At 44.6% G+C, this 20,404-nt stretch overlaps 1 protein-coding gene across 1 annotated transcript in view; it reads left to right on the top strand.

Moving 5' to 3' along the window:
* The first annotated feature begins 2,411 nt into the window (after nucleotides 1–2,411).
* The window catches only part of LY86 (lymphocyte antigen 86), a 75,803-nt gene continuing 57,810 nt past the window's right edge, over nucleotides 2,412–20,404 (top strand). The window contains exon 1 of the mRNA XM_058555326.1: nucleotides 2,412–2,588. Within this exon, the coding sequence (XP_058411309.1) occupies nucleotides 2,462–2,588 (127 nt within the window). The 5' untranslated portion in view covers nucleotides 2,412–2,461. The remainder of the gene's footprint in view (nucleotides 2,589–20,404) is intronic.

Here is a 20,404-nt window from a genome sequence, read left to right as displayed (position 1 = left end):
TAAACTCTTTTGTTGCCTTTGTAAAGCTTCCAGTTAAAGAACTCCTCGAGACATTGTGGATTGATTGAACTAGGTGAGCCATAACTGACAATTTCAGTCAAATCCTGGTTCTCAGTAAGCAGAACTTTTAGAGGAAGAGGCTTACTCTTTACTCCTATATGAGTGTGCTATGTGATACACAAAATGTTGTCCATCACGCAGCAAAAAAAGTTTTGTTAAGAAATAAGATTTTTTTAAAAATTGTACGCTTTACAAAGGACCAAATCCTGCAATCTAGAGTAGAGGTTCTCAAACTGTGGCCCGTAGACCAGCAGCATCAGTATCACCTGGGAACCTGTTAGAAATGCAAGTTCTCAGGCCCTGTCCCAGACCTCCTGAGTCAGAAACTCTAGGTGTAGAGTCTGTGATCTGTGTTAACAAGCCCTCAGCTGATGTTGGTGCCCACTCAAGTCTGAGGGCCACCGCTCTGGCGTCATCATGCCTCCAGAGCCTCTCAATGGTCCATTCTCAATGTTTTCCAAATGCCAGTGCAATCCCTGAGTTATGACTCTTTTCATCACCAGGTCCTTAGATTCACAAAAATCCGTGGCCCAGTCTTTAGGTGACACAGCTTCCCTGCTGGCTGCTCACAGCTCTCCACCAGGACGCCTGCTCCCTGCTCTGCACTCCTGGTCCTTCTGCTGGTGTGTTGGTCACTCCGTGCTCTGCAGGGTGGACGGCTTAGCCTCCACTGCTGTCCTCACTCCCTGTCCAGAGCTCTCTCATCAACTCCTGGAGCCTCATAGGTCCCAAGGGAAAGCCTCCATGTTCCTGCCCTGGAACTACCAGTGGTCACAGTGCTTCCCCCAGGGCCACAGCTCTCAACATAAGCTGCAGGCTCTCACCTCCCGAGCTCTTGTTCACAGCAGAGCTGGCCTCCACTCCCACAGAGCAGGCGTGGCTACCTTGTCTCCTATTAGAGCAACTTACCCACCTCTCCTTTGGGGCTTAACTTCCACTTTGAGTTCCACAAATGCCGGTGGTTTTTAAACATGAGCATGTGTCAGGCTCACCGGAGGGCTTATCAAAGCACAGAGTGCTGGGCCCCACCTCCAGAGTTTAGGACTCAGTTGCTCTTGCAGGTAGCCCAAGAATTTGCATTTCTAACAAGCTCCTGGTTGAAGTCGATGCTGTTGTCCAGGGACCATATTTTGAGAACCACTGTTGAAAGCTGACATCGCTGAACTTATTTGCAGATGAGCACCTAAAAAAAAGATCAACCTAGATCTGCCCCTTCCCCAAATGACTACTCCCTGATGTCTCCCAAGAAATGCAAAGTATCTATAAATTAAGTCAATATATTTGTTTGTCTTCATTGGTAATTAAATTCCACTTACTTCAAAAAAAGTTTGAGGTGAGTTAATTCTTAGCCATTAGCAGATATAATCAATTCACCTAGTGCATTCAGAGACGTGCTTTTCCTCCCAGGAGAAATAATGTTCTCTGTTGCTCCTAAAATCTGCTGGCTATGGCCCTGACTCTGTTTCTCTTAAGCTAAGGTGGACATGGGGTGGGAGTGGGGAATCAGAGTTGATGAACTTTGCTGTCTCCAAGCAGGACAACAGAGATGGTGAAATAGGAAAGCAGAATCTTGGCTTTGAAAAGAAAGTGGGACATGACACTAATAATCTCACCAATGACCAAAACAATTAAACAGCCAGTCTTAAAAAGGAGCCCTCACTTTCCCATTCTCCCCCACCCCTTCCACCAAGCTGAACCCAGAAATAGAACACAGCTCACTTCTCAGGCCTATTCCCTCCACCTCATCTCCAGAGACCACATCTGCTGCTCCCAGAACAAGCCCCTGTTTTCACAGCTGCCCAATTTGCTGATGAAATCCTGATCTGGAGAGTGGAGTTGAAGCCAGAGGAGAGAGAGATGCCAATAGGGCAAAAGCCTCATTCCAGATTTCAAATGTCAGTCTGCAGCCCTCAAAATGCCAAATGCCGCCTGCTAGCTGCAGCCAGGTCCCTGGTCCATGGCCCACATCAGAGGCCTGCAGAGCCACAGAGGGGGAAGGGGATGGCTGATGGAAAATACCTGGTGGCTTGTGGTTTACCTTTCCTGAGTTCGCTGCTCCACTTGGGAGTGGGGGCTCTAAGCAAGACTGTTTTGGGAGGCCCAACGTATAAGTTCATGCACCACTTGCTAGCTCTTCCCCATGAAAGCAGAAAGTCACCATCCAACCCACCCCAGACCCAGACTAGCCTCACCCTGTTGATTCAAGTGCAAGGTCCTGGGGGAGCAATATTCAAATACTTCTGCTAACTGCCTTTTGCTTCTCACAGTGGTTCCCCGGGAGCATCAAATATGAGAAGTGAAACTGAGCATGTCACCCCTTCAGTGAGGGGAGAGGAAGAACCCCGAAGGCCCTTTTTATTGGGCCTGTTATTTTTCTGTCGGTCACACACACGCCCTCGCCATGAAGGGTTTCACGGCTCTCTTCCTCGTCTGGAGTCTACTGTCTCCTGACAGCGGTGGTGGGGAAGCCTGGCCCACACACACAGTCTGCAGGGATGGGAGCTTGGAAGTGCTCTACCAGAGTTGTGGTAAGGACTTTCAAAACATCCATTTGTGTTTATGGGGAAATTAAGGCCCACGTGTGAGCTGCTTTAGCGCTTTGTTGAGGCAGGTGAAGGGTGAGGGGCCAGCGGCCAGCAGCCGAACACTTTCTCCACTTACAGCAGGTCTGTGAGGGGCATTGGGAGCCCTTGGGAGAAAGAGGGGTGGGTGGGAGAGAACCTGAAGAGACCAACAAAGAGGACAAGAAAAAGACGTTGAGAGTCTAAAATAGCGACTCACTAATACCACAGAGCCGGAAAAAGAACAAAATGACCAATGAGTTTACCAAATCATGAAACCTCACCAGTTCACAATTAGGAAAAGAGGCTTCCAATAGCGCCCTACCTCCAGCTGTATACCTGGGGTGCCTTTCCAGCTTATTTAGTGTGCAAGCTGAGTGGAAAGTTCCCTTATGCTAAAAGAGAAGATTCCTGTCCTTCTTATGACACTCTTAGAGCTTCTGTCATAGCAGCATCGCTCATTAATTCAGCAAATGCTTATCTTGCAGCTGTCAATGCCAGTTTCCTCTAGTGCTAGACACAACAAAAGGGAATGAGCCATTGTCATCAGCCCAATGGGGCAAACAGCTGCACCAACAGAGGCTGCAATCCAATGAATAGAATGCAGCGAATGGCCGTAACCAGTGTCTGAACCAACCCTTAGGGGTGTATATTAGTCTCCTAGGGCTGTCATAACAGCACATCACAAATTGGGTGGCTTAAACAACAGGCATTTGTTTTCTCACAGTTCTGGAGGCTGGAAGTCCAAGATCAAGGTGATGGCAGGGTTGATTTCTCCTGAGGCTTCTCTCCTTGGCTTGTAGATGGCTGTCTTCTTCTTCTGTCTTCACATGGTCTTTCCTCTGTGCCCACACATTCCTAGTCTGTCTCTCTCTCTTCTTAGAAGGACACCAGTCATATTGGATTAGGCCCCCCACATTTAACCCTAATTGCCTCTCTAAACACCCTATATCCAAATACAGTCATATTCTAAGGTACTGAGCATTAGGACTTCAACGTATGAATTTTGGGGAGACACAATTCAGTCCATAAAGGGAACCTGAATGGGGAGAAATGAGCTCAGCCTCAGGATCACATCTTGAATGAAGATTAGAGGGACTGGCTCATGAAAAGTCATGACATTGTGAAATACGACACTTTGGAGGTAAACGGGGCAAAATACTGTTTGGACTGAAGGAGGTAGAAAGGAGATGCTCATTAAGCATCTAAGTTGGCCCCACTATAAGCTGGGGAGTAGTGGAGATGTTGCGCTTGAGCAGATAGCTGATCCCTACGGCAGCCAGAGCTGCCTCAGAGAGGTCCAGACGGTCAGGCTGGTCTCCAGGGCCATTTGTCCCACTTGACTTTACTCCTTTAAAAAGAAGAAACAGGGAACATTGAAGTGCCCACACACAAAAAAAATTTTAATGCAAATAAGAGTGAGTAGCTGGAAGCTGGAGGTATTGATCTCGTTATTCTTGCTCTCCCCATGGGGATGGAATGCTTTCTGCTGCATCTATTCATTTTAGGTGTAGGATGAGAAGCAAGACTTGAGATGAATGGACTGCTCAGGATTTGTTTTTCCAGTTTATCTTCCCACAAAAGGTTGCCATGGTGGGTCCATCTCCCTGACCAGCCTGCAGCCAAGCCTGGCACAGCCTTTCAGGTCGCTGCCAGGAGAGGCAAGAGGAGTGGATGCATCAGGAAAAAACCAAGAGCATATCACCCGCCTCTGGGCATAACTCCTCCCTCTGAATGGGTAGCTGTTCTGTGGAGTCAATCAATGTCGGGCACAAGCCCTTCCCTGGGCACTAGGAAGATAGGAATGGAGGGGACGCAGTTCTCGTCCAAGAGCAGTGGGAGGATCAGACAATTAAACAGCAGGGTAAATGCTCTCTGTGAAGGCTGAAATGGAGACATATGTCGTGCACCAGGAGAGGTGGTGGTTGGAGAGAGTGAGGTTGGGGACAAAATCTGTCAGAGAAAGGATCATCAAGCTTGAGTTCAACCTTAAAAAATGATAAAAATAATAATTACAACATCTCATGTTCATGGAAGGTTTATATGTGCAGGCTCCATGCTAAATGCTTTCTCTGCATTATTCTTATTTTACAGATGTGTAAACTGAGGGTTAGAGGTGTTAGCTAACTGTTCCAAGGCCACACAGGCAATAGTGGCAAAATTACATCCCCAGTGGCCCAGAGAAGGTGTTGAGTAAATATTTGTGGAATTAAAATGAATTGACCCCAGGCCTGCCTGACTCCAGAGTCTATGCTGTTTTTCTCCTGCTGTCCAGAGTTTCGTTGGATGGCAAGTGGACTAGAGGTGGGAGTGGGAAGGAGAACTTTGGCAGAGAGAACAGCCTGTGAAGGCAGGGAGACGTGGCCAGGCACAGAGTTCAGGGAGCTGCGAAAGGCTGGAACACAAGGGAGGGATGAGAGAGGAGGTGGGAAATGGGAGCAGAGCCCCAGTGAGATGGTGAATCCTATGTGTCAACTTGACTGGGCCACAGGATGCCCAGAAAGCTGGTTAAACATCATTTCTGGTGTGTCCGTGAGCGTGTTTCTGGAGGAGATTAGCATTGGAACTGGTAGACTGAGTAAAGCAGATCACCCTCACCAATGAGGACGGGCATCATCCAATTGGTTGAGAGCTTGAATAGAACAAAAAGGTGAAGGAAGGTTGAATTCACTCTCTGCCTGACTGCTGAGCTGGGATATTGATCTTCTGCTCATAGCGCTCCTGGTTCTCAGGCCTTCTACGTTATTGGCTGTCTGGCTCTCAGGCCTTCAAACTATACCACCAGCCTTCCTAGGTCTCCAGCTTGCAGACGACAGAGCAGGGACTTCTCAGCCTCCACAATTGCATGAGCCTATACCTTATAATAAATCTCTTTCTAGATTATATATCTGTGTATGTATGTATATCTATATATATAAATGTGTACATATAGATACACACAGATATGTATATTTCGCTGTTTCTCTGGAGAACCCTGACTAATATACCAGGAGACCTAGACAAGGTTGAGCTGCATCCTTTTGGCAATGAGGAGGATGCATTTTGGAAAGATCCCTCAGGTAATGGGTAGGAGCATGGATATTAGATTGAAAGCTGTTTGTGGCTAGAGGCAGGATTTGTATCCTGTAGGAAGAATAATAAGGAAAAAAAAAAAAGATGAGAGCCTGAAACAGCATGATTTCAACAGCCTTAATGTCAGTTGGAATCTTTGGTACACTTTGTCGTCAGCATGAAGGAAAGCAGTGTCCTGGGAGCTTCTCCAGGGATGGGCCCTGCCTCATCTCTTGAGAGCTTTTGAGCTATCCAGGGCCGAATGGCTGTATGCCCCTCCCCAGATGGAGAGGGTCCCCCTTCAGCTGCTGGATTCACAGTGGGGCAGCCCCACAAGGCCTTCACATCGATAACAGTGCAAAGGCTACGTGTTGTAATGCTCCACCCAGCCCTGGTGTTTAGACATCTTAGTGCACGTCAGGGGCTTCTAGAATCCCAATATGCATGCTGCTGTGGGAAGGTCGGCTGACAAAAATATAAGGATCCATTGTTGTCTGGGTTTCGTGCTTCATTTTCCCCATCTCTTTTCATTTTATCATTTTAGTTGCGGGGAGAGGAGGAGATCCTAGGCCAGAAGCTGTTCTGAATAATACAAAAATCCTTGAAGGGAAAGAAGGAACCTCTTAAGCAGTCACCGGGCTCTGAATACTGACCAGGAAGTAAGCAAAATTTTCTGAAAAAGCAGTCCTGCTCTGTCCAGTTGTTAGTACTACAGCAAGGAAGAGAGCAACAGTTTTTACAAAGGCAAAGGAGGGAACAAAAGCAGTCATGGCCTTTCTTGTGTTAAATCATAAGATAATTCCCAGGGCTAGAAAAAGTCCAGGGACCCCACCCCACGCACATGCCACAAACGTCAACCAATGTATTTGTTTATCTGCTGCCTCTACTGCACAAATACACTACAGAATATGTATGCTGGGAAGATGAACTTGGTAGTGGGAGAAGCAGCGCAAGGGGAGGGAAGGGAAGGGGGATAATAAAGCCAGGGAGGTCAGGACACATACAACAGATGAGCAGTGTGAAGGACAAGAGGTTGGGGTCTGGAGTCAGCAAACCTCATCCCAACCCTTGAGCAATACTCTCTAAGTCTCTTGTCCTTGGTTGTAACGTGGGTGTGTGAGTTTCCTATGGCTGCTGTAACAAGCTACCACTTGGTGGCTTAAAAGAACACTTATTCTTTTAGAGTTCTGGAGGTCAGAAGTCTAAAGTCAGTTTTACTTGGTCAAAGGCCACACTCTGGTGGAAACTCCAGGGGATGATCTTTCCTTGCCTCTTCAGCTGCTACAGCTGCATTCCTTGCATTCTTTGGCATGTTGCCCCTTCCACCATCTTCAAAGCCAGCAGCATAGCATCTCCTTTCTTCTGCGTCAAATCTCCCTCTGCCTCCCTCTTACGAGGACACTTGTGATAAGGATAATCTCACTGTCCCAAGATCCTTAACTTAATCACATCTGCGAAGTCTCTTTTGCCATATAAGGTGACATTCACAGGTTCCGGGGATTAGGACATGGGTATCTTCGGGAGTCATTATTCCACCCACTAAAATAAGGATAATAATCTTAGCTACCTCTCAGGGCTGTGTGAGGATTAGGTGAAAAGGACTGCATGAAAAGTGCTTCACGCATGCTACATGCCCGATAAATCTTTTCTGCTGATGACTTGTAAGATATTTTACAGTCACTAGAGGTATGTCTGACTATGAGCTGTCTTAAAACCAAATCGAACAAGGAAATTACATTGTTTGCAAAGTAGAACCAGTTTTTAAGGAAATGTTTCAGCTTTTCCTGGGGCGAGCTGTGAGAGGCATTTCTCCCTGGAGTTGATGGCATCCTGGACAGCATCTCTATATGAGAGGCCGCAGTGTCTCACACCCTCTGTTTCTCACAGTGCCCCTCGGTGTGGACCGATGGCTCATCACCAAAATGCAACTCAGGATTGATTTTTCAAAGGGCCACAGTAGAACCTTCCATGCATGCAGCACTTGCAGGTCTGGGTTACTCAAGGGGAAAGTTAGACTGCCTATAGGAACAGAAGAGCTGCATGTGCTTCAGGCAACCCTCCATAAATATTATGATTATTGCCATTGTTGTCGTTGTTGCTGTTATGGGATTTTTGATAAGAGTTGGAGAGCAGAGATCTGAGTTGTATTTTCTGGCAAGAGCCTTGAGTGTAGACCTCAGTGTTGTCATTTACCATGCTTTGACATCAACCAGGCAGAGAGGATGGTCATAAAAAGTAAGGGACCTGTGACACATGCCTAAATGTCTCCCTTTTGGTTTCTCTGATACTCACAGTCAGCCTGGCCATTCAGGTGGCTCCTGGGAATAGTCTAGGGCAGGGCAGGGGTTGGCAAATGAAGCTCACAGACCAAATCCCACCTCCTGACTGTTTTTGTGTGGTCCATGAGCTAAGTATGGTTTTTACATTTTTAAATGGCTAAAAAATTCAAGAGAATAATGTTTGTGACATATAGAGTTATATGAAATTCAGATTTCTGTGTCCATAAATGAAGTTTTCTTGGAACACAGCCACACTCATTTGTTTATGTATTGTCTGTGGCTGCTCCCATGTTACAACGGCAGAGCTGAGTAGTAGTGTGACAGTGACTGCATGGCCCACAGCCCCTAAAACAGTAACTATTTGGCCCTTTATAGAAAAAGTTTCCTGCTCCATGGTCGAAGCTAAAAAGGAATCTCTCGAGCTCTTCACCAGAAGAGAGCCTCAAGTTCTGGATCTTCCGGATGATTCCAGCCATAGAAAGGCTGCACGGCCAAGTGAACTTGATGCCAAAACCACCATGAATGCAAGGAATTTGTAGGATTCCTTTGAGAATCATCAATGCCATAATAATCTCTTGCTTCTGAACAACATTTTACAATTTATAAAGTCCTTCCATTTATAAGGTCTCATTCAATCCTTATAAACAGCCCTATGAGGTACATAGGATGTTTACCTCCATTTCCCAGGTATAGAAACTGAAGCTTATACATATTAACTATCTTAACAAAGCAACATACCTGAGCAATGATACAAACCTAGTGTCTGACTCCGTGCCCAGCGACTTAAAGCTGTATCGTGGAATTCTAATACGGAGCGACCCATGCCATCGGATCCCAGAGACAGAGCGTGCCAACAGGGAGAAGGCACAGCTCAAATACTAAGTCTCAGGGTGACGAGGTGAGAACCCTAAGCTCTCTGTGGACTGGCAAAGACGGAGAAGGAGGAGAAGGAGGAGAGATTTGTCTTCCGACTCAAGGATTGTTTCCTCTCCCCACTCCCTCTCTAGCCTCCCCTCTCTGCACATATTCAGACCTGGGCCAATTCAGCTCCTCCAGAGTACCCATCAGGGCCCTGCAGCAGCCAGAGAGGAGAGGGGGTGCTCACATCGGCATTTTTCAGCTGTATGTACCAAGTTCTCTTTTGTTGCAAGTTGTCTGGAAATGACATCTCCCCAAATTAAAAGAAGCGAATGAAGGGCCACTTTCTTATCAGTAAGAACAGCAAATTTTGCAGTAAGAGCCTCCTATGCAGTCGGCGCACTTATTTCACAGGGAAACCCTGTTTCCCTCACACCCAGCAGCAGTTTCCTCTGTGGAAAAGTTGGTGAGTGGGGAGGGGTAGCCTATCTCTGGCAGTAAGTTGAGGGCTGTGGGTGGTCTCTATGGGACTCGGCCAGCCACCTGGAGGTTCTAGGGTCAGGGGACCATGGCATCCAGTCACCATGCTTCAAACTTGCAATCCACACCTGCTCTCCTCTCCCCGAAGGCAATCGGCAGCGTCCAATCTGCCTAAATAGGTTTTGCATGTTACTGAAGTTTGCTACAGGGCAGGCACTTATCCGACCTCCAAAAAGTCCTTAATTACAAAGTCAAAATCAGGCCACGTGCACCTGAATAATCCATCAAGATAGTCAAACAGGACAATTAATCAGACTTCAAGAATGCAAAGCAATGCTGGCAACATCTCCTCCAAGATACAGGGTAAACTGCACACGACCCAGCTGCCCAGCAGAATGAACAGGCATGTGGATAAAATGCTTAGAGGAAAAATTTTTAAAACTGCCCTAGGAAGAAAGGGAGGGGGCAAAACTGCTTTCCTCAAAATCTAGTAATTCTGAAGTAAATGGAGCATAAGACAAACACAAAAGAAGCAACATCAAGAAATAGTAATAACGGAAAACAGTCCAGGCCACATAGTCATTTAACAATACTGTAAAATATTGCACACAGAAAGCAATTGCTCTCATAGATTATTTTCCTAAATTAATGGGGATAAAAATACTGTGCAATTAAAGAAAAGCAGACAATAACCAGGAAAACAAAGATGCAATTCCAGAGGAACAACCTTGGGCAGGCAGGATTATACAGCTGGCTGCCTTGAGCAGAGTGAGGGCTCTGCCAAAACTTAAAGACAGGAAGTTGATAAATATATGTGTGTATATATATACATATATACGTAAGAATGTCAACATTGAGATGCAGATTTCTTTTAATGGGAACAGAAAAAAGTTGAAAGTGAACAGCAGCTGCAGAAGAATAAACCCTGTGAGTGTGTCCTGCTGCCAGGCCACTGGATTCCTCCCCACATCTGTTCTGTTGTTACCATTTACAGCCAAACCTCCAAGGCCATGTTAATTCTCCTAAGCACTTTTTAAAAGAGATGCTGAGTAACTTAGTGAGTAGGGACCTAAAGAGGGAAAAAAGCCAAGAGTCTGTGAATCTAAGAGGCCTCTTCTGTGCAGGCAGGAAATGTCCTCCCAGGACTGTTCCGGGCTCATCCTCAGGCAAAATCCTGATGGGCAGCTTTGCTCATGTTTTGGAGGAGAATCTGTGGAGAGGTAGAGATGAGGGGGTGGTGGCTGTCCTCCAGCTCTGCAGCTATTTTTGTAGAAACTACAGCATAGAGGACACGTTCCCAAAGCAGCCACCAGTGTGAGGTCCTGGGTGAGGCTTCAGACTCAGGCCTGCAGAAGGAGGAGTCTGGAGGACAAAAGCAGCTGTTCTTCTCAAGGCCAAGGAAAGCCAAGATGAGAGAGCCCTTTCCCAGCTCAGCCTGTGCGGCTGGAGCACCTGGCAGAGCCCAGCAGGCACCAGGTTCCCGGTGACGAAGAAACACCCAGCTGGCAGAGCCCTCAGCAACACTGATAAAAGCAGTCATGCATAAAAGCAAAGCAGTAGCTTTGCTCTGGGATCCTGGAGCAGCCTAATGGGGATCAGAAGAAGTACTCAGGGATCCTCTGGGAAACAATTATTTGCACATTGGTCTGGGTGCGGCTGATGGGAGATTCATGCTCAGTGGGCACTGTGCTAGTCAGCATCTGCCAGCCTTGTGTGGGATCCAAGAAGGCATCATTGTGCATCCCTTCTTGAAATTCTGCACCAGTTCCCCTGCAGTGCTTCTCTGCCTTCAGAACAGAAATGAGTGGTAACCTATGCAATGGCTTGGAGGAAAAAGAAAAGGATCCTCAGCCCAGAAAGCTCTGTTCCAAGCATAATTTATAGTGGAAGGTTCACACAGGCTGCCTGCTGAGCCAGAGTGCTGTCAATGGGCTCCCTTATTTGAAGCCCGACATCTCCCCTCTGGCCAGGGGGGAACTGCGCCAGCTCCCGTGAGAAATCCAGAATAGAATCATCAGGGTTCCGTCTGCCTATCCGCCATTACAATCCTCTCCCATAGCTGGGATCTTTCTTATAGGGCTCCTTTGTATGTTTTAGTGCTCCATTTAGTCTTCTCATACTGTATTAAAAAATCCCTTTAAACAATTAAACTCTACTTGCATAATTAATAAATCAAAACTTTGTAAATTTCACAAATTAATTTTATCACAAACATACATACATTGGTCACAAATTTATTATTAGAATTGGTCTTAAGCATTTAAGCTAATACAGCAGATCTTTTTCAATTTTCAATGTTTTAAAATCTTTAAAAGCAGGCAAAGCAAACATAAATTATCACAGTGATTATTTCATTTATTATTACCTTTTTTCTTAAACTAGTGTCAAAATATTGATACAATGAGTTTAAATTTATTTATCAGGTTTACATTGATATTTATTCTTACCTGTATTCTTACACCTTCTTGGGGTTACAATAACACTTACTTTAGTATTTTCCTAGGTGTCTAGTATGTTCCAGACCAAAGATAAAGGCTATCACCTCAGTCCAGCCAAGGACGCAGGTTTTGAGTTACCAATCAATTAATTCTGGGCCTGGTGGCTGATCAGCAAGTTGAGCTTTCTGTACTTAAACTTGACCTATTACATCCTGAAGAACTCGTGAGCCCCCTCCTTCCACAGAGTTCCCTGGATTCTGATGCTTTTTCCTCAAATGATGTGTGTTTTGCTGGGTCATCGTGATGGTCTCCTTGTCCCAGTGTTATTACGCATTAACCTGGTCTATCAGCTGGCTGGAAACTTATGCCTGCTGCGGTAATGTCAAAAAACATTAGAGGGGCTGCTTAGAGGAGACGCATTTTGTCTGCACAGTTAAGGCTCATCTTTACAACATTTAGCTGATTCATCATCTTAGAACATAGCGCTGGATCATCTTTCTACTTGTATATTCTATGTGATTGCTGGTGCTGATGTGACTCTTGTCTGGCTTTCTGCCTAATTTTTATGCGGAATCATTTGAGCCGATCAGTCTTTCTGTTCTATTTTTTTCCCAAGTCCTTCTGTTCTTTTTTTTTCTGGCTCATTCACAACTCTTTGTCCTTAACTCCTACCTTCTTACAAAGATAGAGAAAACCACATAGTTCTCTCTGGTTTATCCATGTGAGTGGAAACACTCTGAATCTCCAAGTAACTATGAACGAGGCTTTGTGCCCGTCTGGTGCTTGGGATGTAATGTTAGTGCTTCCCAACGGTGTTAAGTCTGCATCACCCAGACATGCTTGCTAGGTAATTCTTAAAGACAGAATCACGAAAGATGAGGTTTTCAAGAGATGAAAACAACTGGCACTGTCTTTCTTTCTTCCCAGCAACTGCCTGGTATTGCTAATGCCATTTGCCCCAACCAGCAAAAGAGAGGAAGCTCCCAGGGGTCTCCTGCCGCCCTACCCGCTCTAGGTCGGAGATGAGCATAACGGGCTATGCTGACATTGGCTTTTGGGCTTTACAGTTCTGTGGCCAATGTAGTCGTAGAGGATTGTGGTCTTTCTAATCACAGTTCACAGTAGCTGTATATCCGCAAACGGAGGAAAGGGAAGCATGCTCCAGCACAGGGTGAGGTTCCTAAAGCAGCTCTTGGGTGCAGCCATATGCTCTGTGAGGCCAAATGATCAGTTTCTGACAGTCTGCCTTGTAGCCATCTATTGTATAGATAAATGTGAATTGGCCCTGAGAGGAGTCAGGCTTGGGGGGTGGGGGATGTCACATGACCACCTATTTCTCCACAAGCCTGGTGTTCTGCAGGCACATAGGGAGGGTACTCAGGGGACCTCTTACAGAATTGGGAAATGTTATGGCCAGACAGAACCTCAGGGCTTCAGTCCAGGCTCCTCCTTCAGAAGAGGAAACTGAGCCAGAGAGGCAATGTGTCCTAACCACCGCCACAAAGCTAGACAGCAGTGGAACTAAGAGGACCCTCCCAGGTCAGCTCTGCTTCCTCTCTCCAGCACAAAAGCCATGATGTGAACTCACTCAACTTCAGGTCAGAGATACCACGTACACCAAGACCAGACCCTCTCCTTCATCCCCACATCCCCACAGCGCAAAGGACCCTCTTTCTCTGCAGCCCTTCTCTTAAGACAATATGCTCACATCCCTTCTTGCCCAGGCCCCTATATAACAAGAGCCTTTGCATATACAGAAGATCTTTGGGCCCCATTTATAATATTGAGAGGACCAGCAGTTCCGTAAATGTACTGTCATTGCAGACGACATGGAAATGGCATAGTCTCATAGAGCAGTGCAAGCCAGAGCTTGTTTGGAATGAGAGCTGCCTTCTTCTGTGGTATGAGCCTCATCAAGAATCTAACAACATTTAGAAAACAAATAACCATGACAGAGGACAGCAGACAAAAATATAACAGGTGACTTGGGCCCCTAAGGCCCTAAAGTTTGATGCCAGCAGCTGCTTCTTCTGGTCTTTTCTCCATATGTAGCAAAGCTTGCTGAGTACAACCAACTTCAGCCATCAAACAAGCACCCAATTCCTTCCCCCCTCCACTGGGGTCATCTGGCTCGGGTCTGGATCCTGGATGGAGGCTCTTCCAAAAGGGAAGTGCTAGGAGCCACAATTCTCTGGAGACTCAATTCTAGCCTGACCCACACTGAGCTGTTTGGAATCCAAGCAGTATGGAGAGTGGGCCGGAAGATCATTTCTCCAGGGTGAACAATAGCTTCTCCATCTCACACTTGGCTTTGGTTTTAACTGAATTAAAGAGCAATTCTTGTATAAGTTACATTTCCAAAAAAAAAAAATACCTGAGGAGAAAATTGCCAACAGCTCCCGGTTTATTTGAACCAGTGGTTGAATAGAGTGCAGGCTTGCTAGCAAGTATCAAGTGTCCTAACAAAATTCTGTCTGAGATTTTAGAGCCAATAACCAAAATAATGAGCAGGAGGCTCCTGTGGAAACACTGCCTGATCTCAGGTCTCAGTGCTGCCATCCTTGGGGAGCAGACATTCAGAATCCTGGAAAGCAGTGACAGGAGAACAAGCAAGAGAGAGAAAGCCACAGTTATCTTCCCGCCAAACCAGTCATCTCCCTACATCTCACTCGTTCCAGAAGATGTAGAGCCGGGGTCAAAAACTCAAATACGCTCACGGAAAAGGCAAGTTATGAGTGAAGAGGGTCAGCTGTAATTTACAGTAGAAAGTGTCAGGGACTATAGCACTTGCCTCATCTCAAGGAGTAAACTACCATTAGCGCCATCTGATCACCATGTGGGATTGTGGGAGCTGTGCTGTTCAATCTTCTAAGTTTTCAAAAGAAGCTAGAGTTCCTAATCTACAGGTACAACTTCCTAATTTATAAATATGGCAACTAGTCCGAGTGTTTTCAAACATTGTGCAGGCCAGCAAAATACATCTGAAAGCTAGGAGCAACCCGGGGGCTAGCCGTGTACAGCCTCTGCTGTAGAGGGGGGAGATTTAATCTGGTCATGCCGGTTTTCTCCACCCTCACCAGAAGACCTTTCCTTCCTGGACTCAAAGCATCTCTAAGAAACCATCTTACCGTTCATCATGACTATCCTCTGTATTAAAGTGATGACACCACATGAATCCCCAAGAATGCCAAATAGGTAATAGTTAGGTATTCACGTACTCAATTTGGAATATTCTTACCAGCTCAACAATCAAGTATTCAAGTATGTCCAGCTCATGCTATTTCCATCATCCAAACACCTGGAATTGCTTATTAGATTTTGTGCCAATTTTGACTCAAATCTGTTGAGATGCTTCTTTTGACCTGCAAACATCACTAAAATGTGTATTACTAAAAGACAGCAAGAAAGCCAGGAAGCTTAGAGTATAAATTACTTTGGAATTGTAACTATTTCTTTGAATTTATCTTTGAATCCACAACATTTAGCACCATATGCATAGTTAATACTCACTATAAATTAGAGGAACTGGTTTAAATATTATGTTTAGATTGTCCTCAGAAATGGTCCCTGACACAAGGAATTGAGTGCAAAAATTATTTGAGAAATAATCCTAGGAAGCACCAGAAGAGAGTGAAGAAATGAGACAGGGAAGAAAAGGAAGCCAATCCAAGTAACCACTGTGGGCAACTGGGGCTTGGTCCTTCTGAGGACCTCAGGAAGACCCGGTGAAACATGCCTTAGAGTGGACAGATCTGAAAGGAGAAGAAACTGGGGTATTGATCTAGGAACTATCTGTCATGGTTGTTCTAGGGACATTAACTCTCCAGCACTGCTGGCTTGACTGTGTATGGGACAATCTCACACCAATATCCAGAGGCATAGGTGATTGAAGGAAGAAGGCTTTGGAAAGAAAAAATGCCCTGCTACAGTATCCTTGTGCGTTTGAATCTCTGATACACGTGAAAGCGTTGATGAATAGGACGCTAGATAAAGAGAGACCAAGATAGCCCACAAAAATGACCTAAGCATCTAGGGAAACCGTGTGAGGTGGGCAACCTTCTGGTCTACATATCACAAAAACACTATCTTCCTATAAAATATCTGAAAATAATGGGTAAAATGTGACACAAATATTTTTAAATGCATAGCTGAGCTTGCAAAAAAAGGATGGGAGGTCTCCAGGAGCAAAAACAAAGAGAAAGCCCAAAATCAGAATGGAAAGCCAACAATGAAGCTGAGTCCACCCTCACAAAATTTGTCTCCATGAACCAGTTAGGCTTCAATGGCTATGGGGGAGTCTGTAAACAATGCCCTGTGCTGTGCAAGATGGGAAATTGAGCCCTCCATGAAACTAGGACCTTCAAAGAGTTATATTTACAATAAAAAACTGGATAAGAAAAAGAAATACATTATTCAGCAAAAGTGGAAGATAAGGAAACTTATCTAACTCTGCCTGGCCTCTGGAGAAAATAAGTCTTCCCTGAGAATTAGTAGCTCCAGACTTGAAATCACACAGAGTACGGGCCCAAATGCATATTACCTTTATAATCCAGGAAATCCCAAGCCTAGAAATTAAATTAAAGTGGATCTTGATTGGGAACACCTGGGGCATATTAGCAGAAGGAAATGTAAATCATCTCTGGAGGGACACACATCCTCAGTTCAGATTTCACAGGATTTCTAAAGACTGAGCTCATCATCCAAAATTGTAAAACACAAGAAAATAAACCACCAAGAGGGAAAGTCAGCAGTAAAAAAAAAAAAAGTGCAGAATTATACCCCTAAATATGTTATATTTAGAAAATATAAGAGGAGTTTAGAAGATGGTGGCATAGGAGCATCCTGAACTTGGCTCATCCCATGGACACAACAAACCGACACCTACCTGTGGAACAGTTTTCTCTGAGGTCTGGAAACTGGATGAAAAGAACCTCCACGACAAGGGACAACACAAAGAGGGGCAGAAGGGGCAGAGATACAGTCCCGCTGAGGGAAAAACCACGCCCTGGCAATGGTGCTTCACAGGCAGCAGCAATCTCAACGGTACAGAGCTTTTCCTGGAGGAGGGAGGGATTTGAGCTCCACATTAGTCACCCCAGCCCTTAGATCCAGCACAAGAGAGACATGGTCCCAAAATACCTATCTTTGAAAACCAACAGGGAATACACTCAGGAAAACTATAGAACTTCAGGAAAAGGAAACCTACTCTTAAAGGGCCCATGCACAGACTCACTTGACCTGGAAACCAGTACAAAGACACCAGATAGAAAACTGCGTAGTCCATTGGTAAAAGAGACTCGCTTATTAAGTTCAGAGCACAACCAGGAGAGGCAGGAGGCAGCTCGGCCCACCCTCCAGGGACCTAGTTCAGTTGTGCTGACACAGATGCTGGCAGGCACCACTGGAATCCTCCCTCTAGCCCATGCAGAGGCCTGCCCCATCCACTAGAGCACCGGAGGCAATTGAGTGCAGCCAGGGCAGGCAGCCTGTCCCAGGGACTGGCCCTGCCCACCAGCAAGCTCACAGCAGACTTGAGCTACTGGGCCTTGCAAACAGCCACACAAGGGATCTGCCCCGCCTACCAATGCCTGAAACAGTTGTGCTCTGCTGCACCGGGGGCCTGCCCTGCCCGTCGGCACAGCTGAGGCAGCTGTGCACTGCAGGGCCACATAGCCAGTTTGCTCTGGGGTCCTGCCCTGCCCAAGGGCAAGCTGGCAACTGCCACATGCTACACAGCTAGCCTCACTGGAACCTGCCCCACCCACCAGTGCATCCAAGGCAGATGAGTGCCGCTGGGCCATGCAGCCAGCCCCAGTGGGGGCCTAGAGCAGTTGTGCACCCCTAGACCTAGCAACCCTCCACACTGGGGGCCTGACTCACTCACTAGCAAGCCTGCAGTAGTTGTACACTACCAGACTTGCAGCCAGCCATGCGAGAGACCAGACCAGCCTACCCATGCTCCCACAGCAATAGCAGCCCTGCAACAACAGAAGGGCACATGCAGCCCACACAGGAGATACCCCTGAAGCATTTGGCACAGGTGATGAGAATGGAACACACTGCTGGATCCCATAACACATCTCCTACATAAGGCCACATTTCCAAGATTAAGAGACATCACTGATCTACCTAATACATAGAAATAAACACAGAGAAGTAGGCAAAATGAGGAGACAAGGGAATATGTTCCAGATAAAAGAACAGGACAAATCCTCAGAAAAAGAACTAAACAAAACAGAGATAAATGATCTACCTGATAAAGAGTACAAACTAAGAGTTACAAGGCTGATCACTGCTCTGGAGAAAAGAATAGATGAACACAGTGAGAACTTCAACAAAGAATTAGAAAATATAAAAAATAACCAGTCAGAGCTGAAGAATACAATAACGGAAATAAAAAATTCGCTGGAGGGAATCAATAGCAGAGTAGATGACGCAGAAGAATGGATCAGTGATCTGGATGAAAGAGTAGAGGAAATCACCCAAGCTGAACAGAAAAAGAAAAAAGAATTAAAAATAATGAGGAAAGTCTAAGGGACCGCTGGGATGACATCAAGCACACTAACATCCATGCTATAGGAGTCCCAAAAGGAGAAGAGAGAGACAAAGGGGCAGAGAACTTATTTGAAGAAATAATAGCTGAAAACTTCCCTAACCTGAGGAAGGAAACAGACACTCAAGTACAGAAAGCAAGAAAGTGCCAAACACGATGAACCTACAAAGGCCCACCCCAAGACACATTACGATTAACATTTCGAGAAATAAAGAGAGAATCCTAAAAGCTGCAAGAGAAAAGCAACAAGTTACATACAAAGGAAACCCCATAGGGCTATCAGCTGACTTCTCACCAGAAACCTGGCCAGAAGGGAGTTGCACTATATACCCAAAGTGCTGAAAGGAAAAAACATACCACCAAGAATATTCTACCGGGCAAGTTATCCTTCAGAATGGAAGGAGAGATAAAGAGTGTTCCAGACAAGCAAAAACTAAGAGTTCATCACCACTAAACCAGCTTTACAAGAAATGCTAAAGAGACTTATTTAAGTGGAAAAGAAAAGGCCACAAATAGGAATAAGAAAATTATCAAAGAAAAAATATCACTGGTAAAGGCAAATATACAGTAAAGGTAGTGGATTAAATACCTATAAAACTAGTATGAAGGTCAAAAGACAAAGGTACTAAAATTTTCTATCTCCATGATAAGAGGTTAAGGGATACACAGAAATAAAAGAGGTAAAAATGATATCAAAAACATAAAACGTGGGTGGGGGGAGTAAAAGTGTGGGACTTTTAGTAAGAAGTGGAACTTAAGAGACCATCAACTTAATATAGATTGCTATTTACATAGGTTATTGCATATGATCCTCATGGTAACCACAAACCAAAAATCTATAATAAATACACAAAAAATAAAGAGAAAGGAACCCAAACATAACACTAAAGAAATCATCAAATCACAAGGGAAGAGAGCAAGAGAAAGGAACAGAGAAGAACTATAAAACTATCCAGGAAAAAAAGTAACAAAATGACAAGAAGTACATACTTATCAATAGTTACTTTAAATGTCAATGGACTAAATGCTCCAATCAAAAGACGTAGGGTGGCTGACTGGATTAAAAAACAAGACCCAAATATATGCTGCATACAAGAGACACACTTCAGACCTAAAGACACTCACATATTGAAAGTGAAGGGATAGAAAGAGATACTCCATGCAAATATAAATGTAAAGAAAGCTGGGGTAGCAATACTTATATCAGACAAAATAGACTTTAAAACAAAAACTGTAACAATAGACAAAGAAGGGCACTACATAATGATCAGGGGAACAATCCAACAAGAGGATATAACATGTAAAAATCTATACGCCCAACATAGGAGCACCTAAATACATTAAGCAATATTAACAGACATAAAAGGAGAAATTGAAGATAAAACAACAACAACAACAAACAAACACATGGACACAGAGAATAGATTGCTGGTTACTAGAGAGGCAGCAGGTAAGGGGACGGGTGAAAGGGGTAAAAGGGCACGTGTGTATGGTGACAGACGACAACTAGACTTTTGGTGGTGAACATGATGTAGTCTATACAGAAGTAGAAATATAATGATGTACACCTGAAATTTATATAATGTTATAAACCAATGTTATCTAAATAAAAAAATAATTTAAAAAAATGAGATAACGTGTTCAAATGCCAGTTTTGCAATTTCAAAAAAAGAAAATATAAGATACAGAATATGAAATAAGAATGTGTCATTTGTTTAAAGAAATAAAAAAGGAAATCTAAAACACGAGCAAGGAAAAACGGTAATGTCAAAAAAGATCAGAAAGTTTTGAAAAAGAATCAAATAGAAGCCCTTAAAATGAAATATTTAATTGTTGAAATAAATTAATGTTTAAGTTAAAACACAGATTTAAAAATAGCTTAGAGAGAACTAATGAACTGGATGAAAGGTCTGGAGATATTACTTAAAATGTGTTACAGAGAAGTAAAGAAACAAAAATTATGAGCTATAGCTACAGAACAAAGTAGAGAAAATGGGAAAAAGGCAATTTCTAAAGGAAAAATGCTGGAATTTTTTAGAATTAATGGGAGACATGAATCTTCAGATTCAGTAAGCACAACAATTCTCATGCAGTATTCATAAAAAGAATTCCACAACTAGACCA

The sequence above is a fragment of the Diceros bicornis genome, chromosome 14 (genome assembly GCF_020826845.1).
Source record: "Diceros bicornis minor isolate mBicDic1 chromosome 14, mDicBic1.mat.cur, whole genome shotgun sequence".
NCBI classification, from domain to species: Eukaryota; Metazoa; Chordata; class Mammalia; order Perissodactyla; family Rhinocerotidae; genus Diceros; species Diceros bicornis.
Note: the sequence above shows the minus strand (reverse complement) of the source record. Positions and strands in the feature narration are given on the sequence as shown.